This window comes from Aphidius gifuensis, linkage group LG6, assembly GCF_014905175.1.
Source record: "Aphidius gifuensis isolate YNYX2018 linkage group LG6, ASM1490517v1, whole genome shotgun sequence".
Taxonomy (NCBI): domain Eukaryota; kingdom Metazoa; phylum Arthropoda; class Insecta; order Hymenoptera; family Braconidae; genus Aphidius; species Aphidius gifuensis.
In genome coordinates this window covers 6,226,954-6,241,068 of record NC_057793.1, presented here as the reverse complement: position 1 = coordinate 6,241,068, position 14,115 = coordinate 6,226,954, and the positions used below count along the sequence as shown (strand labels likewise).

The window sequence follows — 14,115 nt, the reverse complement described above, 5'->3', positions numbered from 1 at the left end:
CTCCGTTCAATGGAGGAAATTGGAGGGAATAATTTCTTTTTTTTTAAATTGCCAACTAAATAAAACTTTTATTTTTTAAATAATTTAAAATATCGATAAAATTAATATTAACATTTAGAGTATGAGAAACTGATGAGAAAAATTTAATCAAATTATCCATCTAATCCTAATTAATATCTTGATTAAAATTTAAAATCTCTTAAAGGTTATCAAACTCTCTACAAAGAGAAACTCAATGCAAGGATAGTGTTTTGACCCTTTGATGTTGTACAATGATTTTTCTTACCAAATAATACTTGTTGAATTAATTATTTCTTTGATCATCATTTATGAGCTCACTAGAGTTTCATGACAGTTATCAAACCCACCAGTTATAATCTTATTATAAACTTCAAAGATCCATTGAATCCTAAATAATCCTTTGATCAAACATTGTTTAAATTTTTTTTTTATAATTGATTTAATTATATACTCACACAGTGATGTAGAAATAACTCTCCGGAGAAAATTTCTAGGCGGAGATGTTTGTAGTTCGAAAAAAGTCGGAGAAATATTTCCATCGGGGACCAGGGTTTAAATGTTAAATGGTTTTTTTAGAAATTTATTTTGTTATTTTAGGTGTTATTGTTGAAACGTGAAAATCATAATTTTGTCTGGTGAAAATATGCAAATTAAAATAAGATTTTCTTTTCTTTTAAAGGTGTTTTTTTTTAATTGAGATCAAGAAACTTTTTATCATAATCTAAATAATGAAACTTAAATAACAATAATATATACAAGTTTAAATAATTTACAAACATTTTTCTTATTTTTTTTTTGTTTTTGAGGTAAGTTTTTTTTTATGATTCATTTTTGCAAGAAAAAAAAAAAATAATAGTATCATCTTTTCTAATTTAATATCTACATTAGATGATTTCTTATTTAACGTACAATATGTTACAATTAATGTCTTTTTTTCTTTTTTAATCACATTGCTAAAAATTATTTTAATCATTAATTATTTTTTATTTCTATAATTAATTTTTCTTTTTATCAATAATACTCGCAAAATTTTAATTCCCCTGGCTTTGTAGAAATTAAATTTTTGTCATATTTGTTGTACAAAACAAAATAATAAAATCAGGACGAAATTAAGTTAATAATTAAAAACAAAAAAAAAAAATACAACAAAATGTTAAACTATTTACATTTTTGTTGTACTTGAAAATCTGTCTTTTTTTTTTTTTTAAAATTTCTAAATTTTAATTTTCTAATCTCTATCTATACACTTACACAAATCTAAATTTTTTTCAACATATTTTCTGATCATTCTACTTTCCCTTTTAATCTTATCATTTAATTTTCAACTTAAATTATTGCTGATTGTTTTTTTTTTTTCTTTTTTTTTCATTGCATAGAATTTAATCACATAATTATTAACAATTTTAAATATTTTTTCTATGTACAATCAGTATCTGCACCTGAAATTACATATTGTTTTTTTCTCAATCGAAAAATTAACTTACTATAAAGAAACAGTGCGGAAAAAAAAATCGTTTCGAAATTAAAAAAACATTTTCAAAGTTTTTTTTTTTTACCACAATATTTGTATCATTTTTTTTACGTTAATTACATAAATAAAAATTTAAATCAATGATTAAACCTGGCTGGTTTTTATGTCTCTTTCGTATTTCAAAAGAAAAATGGCATATGTCTAGTGGATTGTCAATGAATTTTTGAAAATACATTTTTAATCTGAAATAAGAAAAAAATTAGCACGTTTGCTTTTTTACTATGATAATAATTAAAATATATATTTAAAACAAATTCTGTATCACTATCAATCATTCACATTTACAAGGAAATAAAAAAACTAATTAAAACAACAATTATAAATTTTAAAAAGGATAAAATAAAAATTGAACTAGAGTTTAAGATGAAAAATTATCATCAATCATCAATAGTGATGCAGTATTCGTAATTCATAAATGTATTTAACAAAATTTACATACCAAGAATGTAAGAAGTGTTTAAGAGTGAATTAATAAAAAAAAAAAAAAAAACACCATTTAAAGGCATTTATTTGGCTGTAAATTACGTTGATGAACTTTCTTTTTTTCCAGGAAATGATACAATACTACGAATTCCCTTGACAGAAATCTACAATTTAAATGGAAAACGAAGAACCTTAATTATTAAATTAGTTTTATTCACTAAAATACATACAATTTAATATAAATAAAAATTATTTATAATTATTATATACCTTTTTTTTAGATCCATTTAAAAAATCTTTGTACATTTCTGATCGTAAATAACGTGAATAACTATCACTTTTCATAAGATGATAAACATGTGCCTGTAAAATTAATAAATTTACATTAAATTACATTAACTGTAAATTAAAAAATATTTAATTAATTTAACTTACAGCAGCAACATCAAATGACCAACGATCAGGTTCTTCAATATTTTTTTTTGTCATTTCAAATGATCTTGAATCAACATTTATTGGACAACTAGCATCTGGTCCTAAATATTCATTCCATATTTCTTGTACTTTAGCTTGTACATGACGTTGTGGTAATGTTTTTAAATTTTGTACAGCATCCCAAAATTTTAAATTTTCACCACTAAATTCTTTATCAAGAAATTTTTCAAATTGTTCACGACCAACTGGATCTTGTAATAATTCTTTAAGACTAAATGCCCAACGTTTAACTTTTCTAGCTGATATATCTTTTCTATTTATTAAAAAAAAAAAAGCAAATAATTAATTTATTAGAAATTAAATTTTATTGTTAAATTATTTAATGTAAATACTAACGCAAGTTTTTCCTGTTCCCATAATTCTACATTGTCTGATATCCATGGATTACAAAACTCTGGTTGTGTAAATAATGGATCATATTCAACGTATTGTTCAAAGTATCCAATCATTCTGTAAATAATAAATAATAATTATCAATTTATTTTTATTTATGCTTGTTTTTTTCTATGATTTTTTTAATTTGTTCTTTTGAAATTGAAATAAAAATTTTACAATAGGTCAATACTAACGCTTCAGCAACTTTTGATATCTTGATATTTCTTCTGTCTAAACGTTGCCTGAGAATATCAATTTCCTTTTTCATAGCTTCTGTTGAACGATTAATAGGCATATCAGTGTGTGTTGGTGATATTCTACCACCAGCAACACCAAGTTGTGAATGTTTACTTGCTTTTATTGGTTTTTTAGTTCTACATGCTTTTTTTATATCCATTTCTGTAGTATTGACACAACCAGGCTAAAAAATAAAACAAATAAAAATAGATAATAAAGCAAAATTATGTCGTTTCATGTCAAATGCATGTTTTAATAAAAAAAAAAAAAAAAAAACAATAAATCAAGTTACCATTGGTCTGTGAACATCCCAAAATGCACGTTCTTGACTGTCAAGTACTTTACGTTCTAATTTATCACGTTTTTTATCAACTTTACTTTGTGCTTCAGCTTGCATAAATATAAATTCCCATTTTCTTGAAAACATTTTTTGTAATTTAGCTAAATTTTCAGCTTCATAATCAGCTAATTCTAATCTTGCTTTATTTTGCATTGTTCTTTTACATAAATAAACAGCATAATCAGTGTTTTCTGGTTCCCAACAATTTGATGGCCAAAAATATGGTGTTTGAAAACGACATAATGAATGATCATTTTTAATAAGCAATGAATGGTCTTCAATTGGAAATAAATAACCATGTGATGACATTAAATGAGCAACATGAAGTGCCTCTTGATCATCAATATCCATATTTTTAACCATCCAACTTATTAAATCCATACCAGTAAATACTGATGGTATTTTTGTTATGAAATTCTTTATTGTTCTAACTGGCACTCCATTTGTTTCATCAAGCATTTTTTCAATGATAGATTCCATCTAAATACCAGCAAAAAAAAAAAGCAAGTCAAGTATTAGAAAAAAGACTGAAAAACAATCGATATTACATTTTTTTTCGATAAAGAATAAGAGATTAAAAAAAAAAAAAAAATGGTAAAGTGATACGATAAAAGCAAGCACAAGTTTCTTTTTCAAAAAGACATTTAAGATTGACATGGCTATCCAATCAATCAGCTGACCTAATTTTATATTTTTTTTACCAACAAAATAGACAAACAATTGTTCATAATTATTGACAAAAAAAATAACGAAGAATGTTGAGTGCTTTTTAATGTAATTAAATATATAGATATTTATTTATTTGATTTCATTGTTTTTACCTTTTTATAAACGAGATAATTTGGACTGTCATCTGGACATGTTACAACTGATTTTGGTACATCAGTTGTTTTACAATTTGAAGTATCTGTTGATGTTGATGTTGTTTTCGTTGTTGATTCACCATAAAATATACCAGTTGAAAATCTATTTTTATTAACGGCATTTAAATTTTCATTTGAGCCCTTAGATGAAGAGCCATCACCAGTCTCATTGGGTTTTCGCCGGGTGGCGGATTTTTCGGAGCTCATAGTTACCATATCAAAGCTAAAGGAGGTGCACCATTGCCCTCCTACAAAAAAAAAAAAAAAATTCAAAAATTTAATAAAAAAAACAGTCAATTATCTCATAAAAAAAAAGAACAAAAAAAAATAATAATTATCACTCAAGTTCTACTTGTTGCTATGTATATTAAAAAGACCAACAAAGTCAAACAAAAATTATCTTCAAAGAAAATAATAATAAATAAAAAAAAAAATTTCATCTCAAGATGGATTGAAAAATTCATTAAATTTTTCATTATTTATTAAATTAAAAAATAAAAAAAGAAGAAGAAAATATTTTTCTTTTCATTATTTTATCTTTTTAAAATTGAACAAAAAAAAAATTAAAAATAATTATGCCAATATGTCGATAAATATAATCAAACAAATATATTAACAATTAAATTATTAATTAATTTAATTGATAAAATAAACAATCAGTTAAAAATCATAGAAATAAATATAATAGATATATATTTTTTTTTTTAGCATTGAATAGAAGTGAGAGGAGACGAATGAGTATTGATTACCAGAAGTATATACTCCTCCTGCGCGAAGCAATCTACAGCTATACACATTTTATATATCTATATTTTATATGAAGCTAAAGGTGCAATCGACCGTTATGTTCAAGAGGAAACACGAGTTTGTGAGAAAACGCGGGCGGATAATCACAATTTCCCTTTGCCTTGCAAATTGTACTGATATAAAAATAAAAGAAAAAAAAAAAAAGTAATTTTGAATAAATAATGGTAATAATTTTTAGAACTACCACCTGTAGTTTTTCCCATCTTTAATTTTATTTTAGTACATATACATATGTATACCTAGATTATATATTTATTGTTTTTTTTTTTTTTATAGTACTTGTTACAACAACGAGAATTATCGTCAACGTTCGATGGACCTCGACACCCTCAACAATGCCCTACATGACTTATTCCCTCCTGCTCTCTTTTTTTATCATTTACCCACCCACATTTTAACCACCACCTTCACCACATATATATACACCATTTAAATATCTAAAAATATTACAATTGATTCTCTTTGTTTTTTTTTTTTTTTTTTATTTTATATGTACACTGAATTGGTAATTCAATCGAATAATTTCTTTTCTTGTACTTTTTTTTTTCTTTCTTTTCTTGGAATTTTTATTATTTCTTTTTTTACTTATTAATTAATTGCATTCAATTGTCGGTATTACTATATTTCTATTCAATATATTATATTTTTTTATTTTATTCGTGTGTAGAGTTAATTAACTATCAACAGCCGGAAATAATACAATGACGTCATTATTATTTTGATAAAAAATAATTAAAAAATTTATTTAAAGTTTATAATATTATTTTAATGTTTGAAATTTTTTAAAATTCAAGTTTTCATTTATAAACGTATTCTTTTGTTTGATAAAAATATATTTTTTTTGATAAACTTAGATAAATTAACTTTTGTTTTATTCGTTATTTCAATTTAATTTTCATCATAATCTTTTGTTTAATTATTTTTATTAGAGTGTCAAGGTTTTCTCTTAATTTTTTTTGAATTATTTTTTATTTTATAATTTATTAAGGGCTTGAATTTTTAAAATTATGATGTTAATATTTAATAATATTTTTTGCTCAATATTAATTCAGAGTGAGTGAGCCAAGAGTTATTCTAAGGTTCGTCAACGATTACTGTACACTCATAGCGGTTTACTCATTTTTTCTTGGTTTATATTTATTTTTTTTTCTTGAGTACTTGAATATTTTTTTCATAAAATTTATTGCAGACTATTCACTTTGACTTAAACTTGCCCAAGGACAATTATTATACGATGAAAAATAATTAGATATATATATAAAAATAAAGTTAACAATTTATTTGCATCAAAAATTTGAGTAATTGTTTATTAAAAAAATATCTATAAATATATTTTTCATTATCGACAAATTTCAAACTTTATATCACAAAAAAAAATATATATATTATCACGTAAATTAAGAAAGTTAAAACATCATTAAACGTAATAATATTTTGATTAAATTTTTAAAATAATTACACGTATATTACGTTGATAAAATTTGATGATTTTTTGTAAAGAAGATAATTAATCTCAAAACTAGCAATTACCCTCTACTCGTAAATATAAAATTGTTATAAAATAATATGCTACAGTTATTTTTTTTTTTTATATAAAAATTTTATAATGAATATAATTAGAAAAAAAAAATGATACAGTTATACTGTGAGATTCAACAAAAAAAAAAAAAATACTTGAAAGTTAAAAATCTAAATTATCAACAATGACCATTAATACTAGCAATAACTTTACAAATTAATTTAATAGTTTTTTCTTTCTATTACCTTCAATTACCGATAAAAATTTTTCACAAAAAAAAAATTGTATTATTTGTTTTTCACACATTTTCATTCAACTTTTCCCAATATTATTGCATTTTTATTCTATAAATAAACACGCTGATTTTACATTTATTATTTATCAAGTTTAATTTTTATAAATAAATAAAAAAAAACTTCCATTTTTTTACTATAAAAAAAGACGAAATTAATATAGTACACAGTAAAGATATATATTTTTTTTATTTTTATATCTTTGCCCGTTTAATTTTGTTAGTTTATCAAACTCGTTTAACTCGTTCTCGTCTATTTATTTTTTCATAAAGTTTATTTTTTTTTTTTTTTGTTACTTGTTCCCTTGGGTATCCATGAAACCCTTGACAATTCATTAGTTATTTTTTTTTCTGTTAATTTCATTTAAATGTACACATAAATACATGCACAAATTTATTTCCTTTATAATTTTTTTTTTCACCTATAGATTTTTTCTCTTATAACTTATTCAAAATTTAAAATAAAGCTACGTAAAATGTGGTCATGTAATTGATTAAAACATAAAACTAACAAGTATTTTATTATACATAAATTTCATGTATATTTTTTTTTTTTTACAATATAAAATTTAAATAAATAAAATTACGAATTTTGTTCTTTTTTTGTTTTAGTTATTTTTAGAACTGTGGAAGTTGAAGTTTTATGATAATTTTAATTCTGATAAAATGTATTTTAATAATTTTAATCTCCAGTTAATTTTTTATTAATTAAATGAATTATAATGTATGCTTAATTTGGCATATTATCACTTGAAATTCGCGCAGCCACTTAAAAACTACTCAATGTCAAGTACAATGAAATATATTCGTATTTAATTTGACACGAGTTCTCAAGGGTATTTATAATAAAAAAATAAATTATAAAATTGTTAAATATGATTTTATAGAATAATAAAAATATGATTAATATTTATTGTAGATAAAAAAGAAGATTAACAAATTTAATCATCAAAAAAAAAAAAAAAAATATTCTCAATGAAAAATTGTCAAAATATTTTTTGATAAATAAAAGATATATTTTTTTTTTTAATTTAAAAATATTACCTTGAAAATTTTATAACGAGCAATATTAATCGTCAGGTTCTATTGATCATCTGTAAATTAAAAATATTATTTATCATTATTCCCAAAGTCAAAAAGTTTTAAAATTATTACAAAAAAAAGATAAAAATATTAATAAAAAAGGTAAAAAAAAATTTCTTTTTATATTTAAATGATAACCTATATTTTATTATGAATAAATAAATTTTTACAATAAGTATTATATTGTTAAAAAAAATAAATTATAAAAAAAGAGTAAAAAAAAAATCCATTTGAACTCTCGTCAATCACCGGATAAGGGACAGGAAGAAAGATAAAATTCAACAGTTTATGGTGGTAAGAATGAAAAAAAAAAAAAAAGAGATAGAAAATAAAAAATAAATGTTGGGCACAACCAAAAAAAAATACATGTATACAAAGCAAATCTCACTGTCAATAATTTGACATAACAAAAATATAACTTATTGACAAAACCATAACAAAAAATATACTCAAAAATTAATTAAAATTTGTTAAATATCAAAAGTACTTAACAATGATAATGATAAAATATAAAAAAATTAATAAAATATACTCACTTTTTGTTAATGTTTTTTATTATGAATGAAATTGGAAAGGTCCAAAAAATATATGTGTGTATTTGGTTATAATTCCAATTTGACTTAAAAACAAATATCCAAATAATCACTTAGAAAAAACAAGGTACAACAAAATTAAATACCAAGAAAAAATTGGTATGAACTTTAATAAAAATATTTTGTAATATGAAAAAAAATATATTGTTGTTAATTGTATGTATTGTGTAGGTAGATTTGCGACAATGTCCCAACTGGCACTGATTTTATGATTCTGAATTTTACGAATGCAATGGCGCATGCGTGTGTCATTCTATCTTTGTTTAAAAAAAAACAAAAAAACAATCAAGATCTGCCACCAGGTAGCGTAGTGCCTTGACCACTTTTTTTTTTATTTTTTTTTTTACTGGGGGGTGTGTGTAATCGAGAAATCAATTTTCCACCCAAAATTGCAAATTTTTTTTTTGGCAATTTTATCAAGCAGTGATAAAGGAAATCAAAAAGAAAAATTTGGCAAAATGTAACTCTGTTAGTAAGACAGAAGACTGTAAACAAAGGTAATTTCATTTAATTCATTTTATTGTTGATGATTATTATTAATATTTGCAAAGTAGTTTAGAAAATAATAGTCAACACTCGGTTGACAATGAAAATAAATGATTTTTTTTATATTTACAATTAGAAATACTAGCAAACTTAATTTAACATTCAATTTTTATTGCAATTACATTGAAATATTAAAAAAATTTATAATTAATAGTAATTTTCTATTTGAGAAAAATTTTTAATGTAATGAATTGAATATTAAATACAATCAATACATATATTTATTTATCAATATAAATTATAAATAAATAATTTATTTATAAAAATAAAAAAACATAAATATTTTATTTTTCAAGTAAATTATTCCAATGATTATTAGACAATTTTGTATAACAATAATTTAACTAATTTAAACATGAAAGTATAATAGAAAAAATAAGTAAATAAAATTATAAATTTACAGAAAAGAAAATCATAATGTTTCTTTTCTTTTTCTATTTTTCATTCGAAATCTATTTTTTTTTTCCATTTTAATATTTCAATTAAATTTTGCATCATTTTAAACTATTTCTATTAAAAAAAATGATTACTTTTTTTTTGAATCGCCAAATCATCGATGACTCATGAGTCATGAGTAAAAAAAAAAATCCATAAAAAAGTCTTTTTTTATTTTTTATTATCTCATCAAATTTTCCTTTTCTTTTCTTATCAGGAATTATTATTTTCCATCAGGCTGACTTGTATAAAAGTTGACAAAATTGTTATTTTATTATATTTTATTTATTTCCAACATAGTCATCAGTCCACGTCGATCAGTACAACCAACTAGTCAAGTCATCTTTTGGCTTTTACAAAATAAAACAAAAATATTATAGAGACATATTAACAAGTGGCAGTAATAAAATTACTAAAATTAATTTTAAAAAAAACTCATTTTAATTACAAATAAAATACAAAGTTTAATAATTAAAAAAAATATAAAAATATGAGTGTTGAAAAAAATATAAAATCAATTAATAAAAAGCCATATTGTGAAATAATTGAACAGCCAAAAAAATTAGTAAGATTTAGATACAAATGTGAAGGATCAGCTGCTGGTATTCAAGGCATAAATAGTACACATGAAAAAAAAACATATCCAACAATTAAAATAAATAACTGCAATAATTATAAAAAAGGTGTTGTCTTGATATCATGTGTAAATAAAGAAAAAATTAATGGTAAATATTCTGTTCATCCACACAAAATTGTGAGCAAAGATTCCAAAGAAGATGGTACTGGCATACGTGTAATTGATTTTAAAATAATGAATAATACAGTTATCCTTGAATGTACTGGCTTGGGTATACAAAATACAAGAAGAAGAGATATTAAAAAAATAATTGAACAACGTGAAAAGATGGAATTTGATCCATTTAAAGCTGGTTTTGATCATAAAAATTCACTAAGTACAATTGATGTAACAGCTGTCAGATTTTGTTTTCATGTGATATTAATAAATGATGATGAAGGAAAAACAATTGTACTTGATCCAATTGTCACTCATGTGATGAGTAGTATTCGTAAGTTGAAATAAAATATATATCAATTATTAATTAATAAAATAACTTGTTGCCTTAAATTAAATTGTTTTTTATTTTTATTTTCAGTTACAAATAATTTGCGAATTTATAGATTGAATCGTTGCTCAGCTCCAGCAAATGGTGGAACAGAAATAACATTATTATGTGATAAAGTATCAAAAAAAGATATAAAAGTATTGCTTTATCAAAAAGATGATAATAATAAAATAATATGGAAACGTTATGCTGATATTATTGGTGTTCATAGACAAATTGGAATAACAATTAAAACACCAAAATATAATAGACAATCGACTGAGATAATTAAAGGATTTATTCAGCTTGTTAAACCATCAGATGGTCAATCAAGTCAACCACATGAATTTGTAATAATTCCAAATAACATTACTAGTCATAAAAGAAAATGTAAATTTTTAGAAAAACATGGATTATTTAAAAAAATACGATTACAAAAAAATACTGGTAAATATATCAATTTTTTATATTAAAATTTAATAATTGTTTTCATGTATTTACATTGATTTTTATATTTTTTCTAGATGATAATTTAAATGATTCAAATATTTCTGGAGCAAATGATTTTTCAATTAATCCAAGTAATTTTTCATCAGTATCAAATAATCAATACAGGTAATTTTTAATTTAAATTATTTAAAAAAAATAAATGACAAGTTTATGATCAATTAGAGTATGCTAAATGATTTTTTCAAATAATTGATTATATTTTTTGTTATTTTAGTGTAGATAAAAATATTAATTTGGAGGAAAATGGAACATCGTTTTATAACTTGGTGAGTGAAAATTATGAACAGCAACAAGTAGTACAACATCAATATGATCAATTTAATTTTTCATCTCAACAATTGGGACAACATCAATATGATCAATTTAATTGTTCATCTCAACAACAATTAGAGCAAAATCAATATGACGAATTTAGTTTTTCATCTCATCAAGAGTATTACAATTCCCATATGATAATGAACCACCAAAATGAAAATTATCCATTCAATAATCATGGTGGATATGATGAACAAGACTTTAATCAAATATATCCAGATGATCACAATCAATTTGATACGTTAAATCAGAATGATAAAAATTTAGCAGATCATATTCTTAATATCATTAATGAAATGTTACCTCAAATGAGTCATCAAGAATTGAATGGAGCAACAAGTGATGAAACAACAACACCACAATCAGTCTTATCATCACCATCACCATCACCATCATCATCATGTGACTATTCCATCAATGATAATTCAAGTGATTTATCAAGTGTAATTGGAAATTTATTAAGTAAAAGTCTTGGAGATGTTTAAAATATTAATTTTTAAATATTCATATTTAATAATAATTAAATATTTTTTTTTCTTTAATAATTTATCAATTGTTAATTAAAAGTATAACAAAAAAAAATATATTAAATAGACATTTATTTATCTAAATGATGTTAAAATTACAAAAAAAAAAATTATAAATTGATACTAAATTATTTCGACAAATATATATGAAAAAAAAAAAAATGAAAATTCATTTAAAATGAATGAAATTATTTGTTTTTGTTGGAAAAAAAAAAAAAAAAAGTTATTTTAAATTGAAAATAAAATAAATATATAGAGAATGTGTTGATTAATATTTTATTTTTTTATATCTTTAAATTTTAAATTAGTTGACACTTAGCTATTAAGTTGTTTCAACTAATATAATTATTATTTTTCTTAGTAAATTAAGATTAATAAAATATCATGTTGCTTGCAAAAGTATTAAAATAATTTTTAAAATAACAACAGAAACATTTCCACCAGGATTACTCTAATTATTTTTCTTGTAAACTTTAAATCTTGTTTTTTTTTTTCATTTATATTTCATATGCCATTTACATTTCAATACCCCAATTCATTGTAAGTTTCTAAAGATAAATTAAATATACTCATTCCAAGAAGATCATATTTAAATCTTCATCGATGTGATCAATAGACAACTCTGTATTGCCTAGGCCTGCCTAGGCCTAAAAAAATAATACACCAAAAAAAAAAGTTGTCAGAAAATGACAGAGAAAAGAGAAAAAAAAGGCTCCATAATTCACAAAAAGTTAGAGAGATCCCAAGTCCCAGGTTGCTAACAAGCACAGTGGTCTTCTTTGTTAGTCTACATAATAGTATAGTATAGAGACCTTGAGATTATTTCATCCATCCCGGAATGCTGACCGTGTCATCTGTGAATGGAAACAAATGCTGATTTTTTTTTTTTTTTATTTCTTTTTTTTCTACAGGCGCCACTGAAATTTTGTGTCTGGCAGTCTGGATGTGTTTAGTCTTCAAGTGACTTTCAAACAGTCAAGACAATTAATTGATCTTTTTTATAAATAATTATTCTGTTTATTTTTTAATAAAAAAATTTATAATACAATGTTGTTGTTGTTAATTTTGGGATGTTTAATAACATCAACAATTGGAGTACCAGTTGATAATGTTGCTGATAATACAAGTCAAATTTCACCTGTCATATCATCAACACCACCTTGTGTTAAATTAGTTGATGATCGTAATTTACCACAACTCAATTTTCCAGTATGTACAAGTAAACATAGTAGTGACACTTTGACTAATGTTATATTACATGGTATGGCTTGTACATGTGATCTTAATAATAATATTCAAACAAAAAGAGATGATTATCATTATGTTACTGGTGTTGGAGCATATAAAATTCATACAAGAGGTACAACATTTAATAATGCAAGAAGAATATGTGATGATGAAGGTGGTCATCTAGCTATTATTAATTCAGCACGTGAAGAACAGGTATTGTGTTTTATTATTTTAAATATCATGATGATGATATTAAAAAGTTGATTTGTTTTTCTTTAATTTCGTTAAATAGGTATTACTGGAAATTTTTTCACAAATTAATGTTGAAAATTTTAAAAATGTATCAAATCGTGAAGAAGCATTTATTGGTATTCATGATTTATTTGAAGAGGATCATTGGGTAACAATATTAGGTGATACACTTCATAAAAATGGATATTCTAAATGGAGTGAAAGATGGGGTGGTCAACCAGATAATGGTGGTGGTGTTCAACATTGTGGTGCTTTGATGAAAGAAGGTGGAATGGATGATGTTAATTGTAAAGCTAATTTTGCATTTATTTGTGAAATACCAGAAATTAAAATTCCACGTTATTAATTTAATTAATATACATGTTATTTTTACCAAAAAAAAAAAAAAATATATATATAAAAATTGTAACTTTAATTTTATAAATATAATTTTTAGAAATTTGCATTAATTTTTGTATGAAATTTTTTTATCTCAATCACTAAGAGATGAAATTTCTATCTGGAATCATCAACAAAAAATAAATAATTAATTAAATAATCATTCTAATTGATTTTATTTAAATAACAAGGAAAGTTGTTTCTAGAGGTGTAATAATTTAAGACATTTTTATTATTTAA

At 22.7% G+C, this 14,115-nt stretch overlaps 4 protein-coding genes across 6 annotated transcripts; 3 read left to right on the top strand and 1 right to left on the bottom strand.

The window, feature by feature from the left end:
- Positions 1–1,492: 1,492 nt before the first annotated feature.
- Positions 1,493–8,780, bottom strand: LOC122859071 (regulator of G-protein signaling 7). 3 transcript variants are annotated; one of them, XM_044162425.1, is made up of 10 exons: positions 8,523–8,780; positions 7,948–7,997; positions 4,244–4,533; positions 3,375–3,902; positions 3,040–3,266; positions 2,807–2,920; positions 2,411–2,723; positions 2,246–2,338; positions 1,992–2,166; positions 1,493–1,734 (listed from the first exon to the last, which is right to left on the bottom strand). In XM_044162425.1, the coding sequence occupies exons 3-9, from the start codon at positions 4,499–4,501 to the stop codon at positions 2,140–2,142; spliced, it is 1,560 nt and encodes a 519-aa protein (XP_044018360.1). In that variant the 5' UTR covers positions 4,502–4,533; positions 7,948–7,997; positions 8,523–8,780; the 3' UTR covers positions 1,493–1,734; positions 1,992–2,139. The 3 variants fall into 3 exon arrangements, with proteins under 3 accessions (XP_044018360.1, XP_044018358.1, XP_044018359.1); XM_044162423.1 differs by having other exon boundaries at positions 1,992–2,139; XM_044162424.1 differs by lacking the exon at positions 1,493–1,734 and having other exon boundaries at positions 1,949–2,166.
- Positions 8,781–10,371: 1,591 nt separating this feature from the next.
- On the top strand, positions 10,372–11,065 carry LOC122859712 (embryonic polarity protein dorsal-like). The gene is made up of 3 exons (XM_044163397.1): positions 10,372–10,627; positions 10,715–10,987; positions 11,040–11,065. Exons 1-3 carry the CDS (start codon positions 10,372–10,374, stop codon positions 11,063–11,065), a joined length of 555 nt encoding a protein of 184 aa, XP_044019332.1.
- A 170-nt stretch (positions 11,066–11,235) lies between these two features.
- On the top strand, positions 11,236–11,973 carry LOC122859711. Its single transcript, XM_044163396.1, has 2 exons — positions 11,236–11,278; positions 11,388–11,973. Exon 2 carries the CDS (start codon positions 11,623–11,625, stop codon positions 11,971–11,973), a length of 351 nt encoding a protein of 116 aa, XP_044019331.1. The 5' UTR covers positions 11,236–11,278; positions 11,388–11,622.
- An 870-nt stretch (positions 11,974–12,843) lies between these two features.
- On the top strand, positions 12,844–13,968 carry LOC122859067 (hemolymph lipopolysaccharide-binding protein-like). The gene is made up of 2 exons (XM_044162420.1): positions 12,844–13,458; positions 13,538–13,968. Exons 1-2 carry the CDS (start codon positions 13,063–13,065, stop codon positions 13,841–13,843), a joined length of 702 nt encoding a protein of 233 aa, XP_044018355.1. The 5' UTR covers positions 12,844–13,062; the 3' UTR covers positions 13,844–13,968.
- The last annotated feature ends 147 nt before the right edge of the window (positions 13,969–14,115 follow it).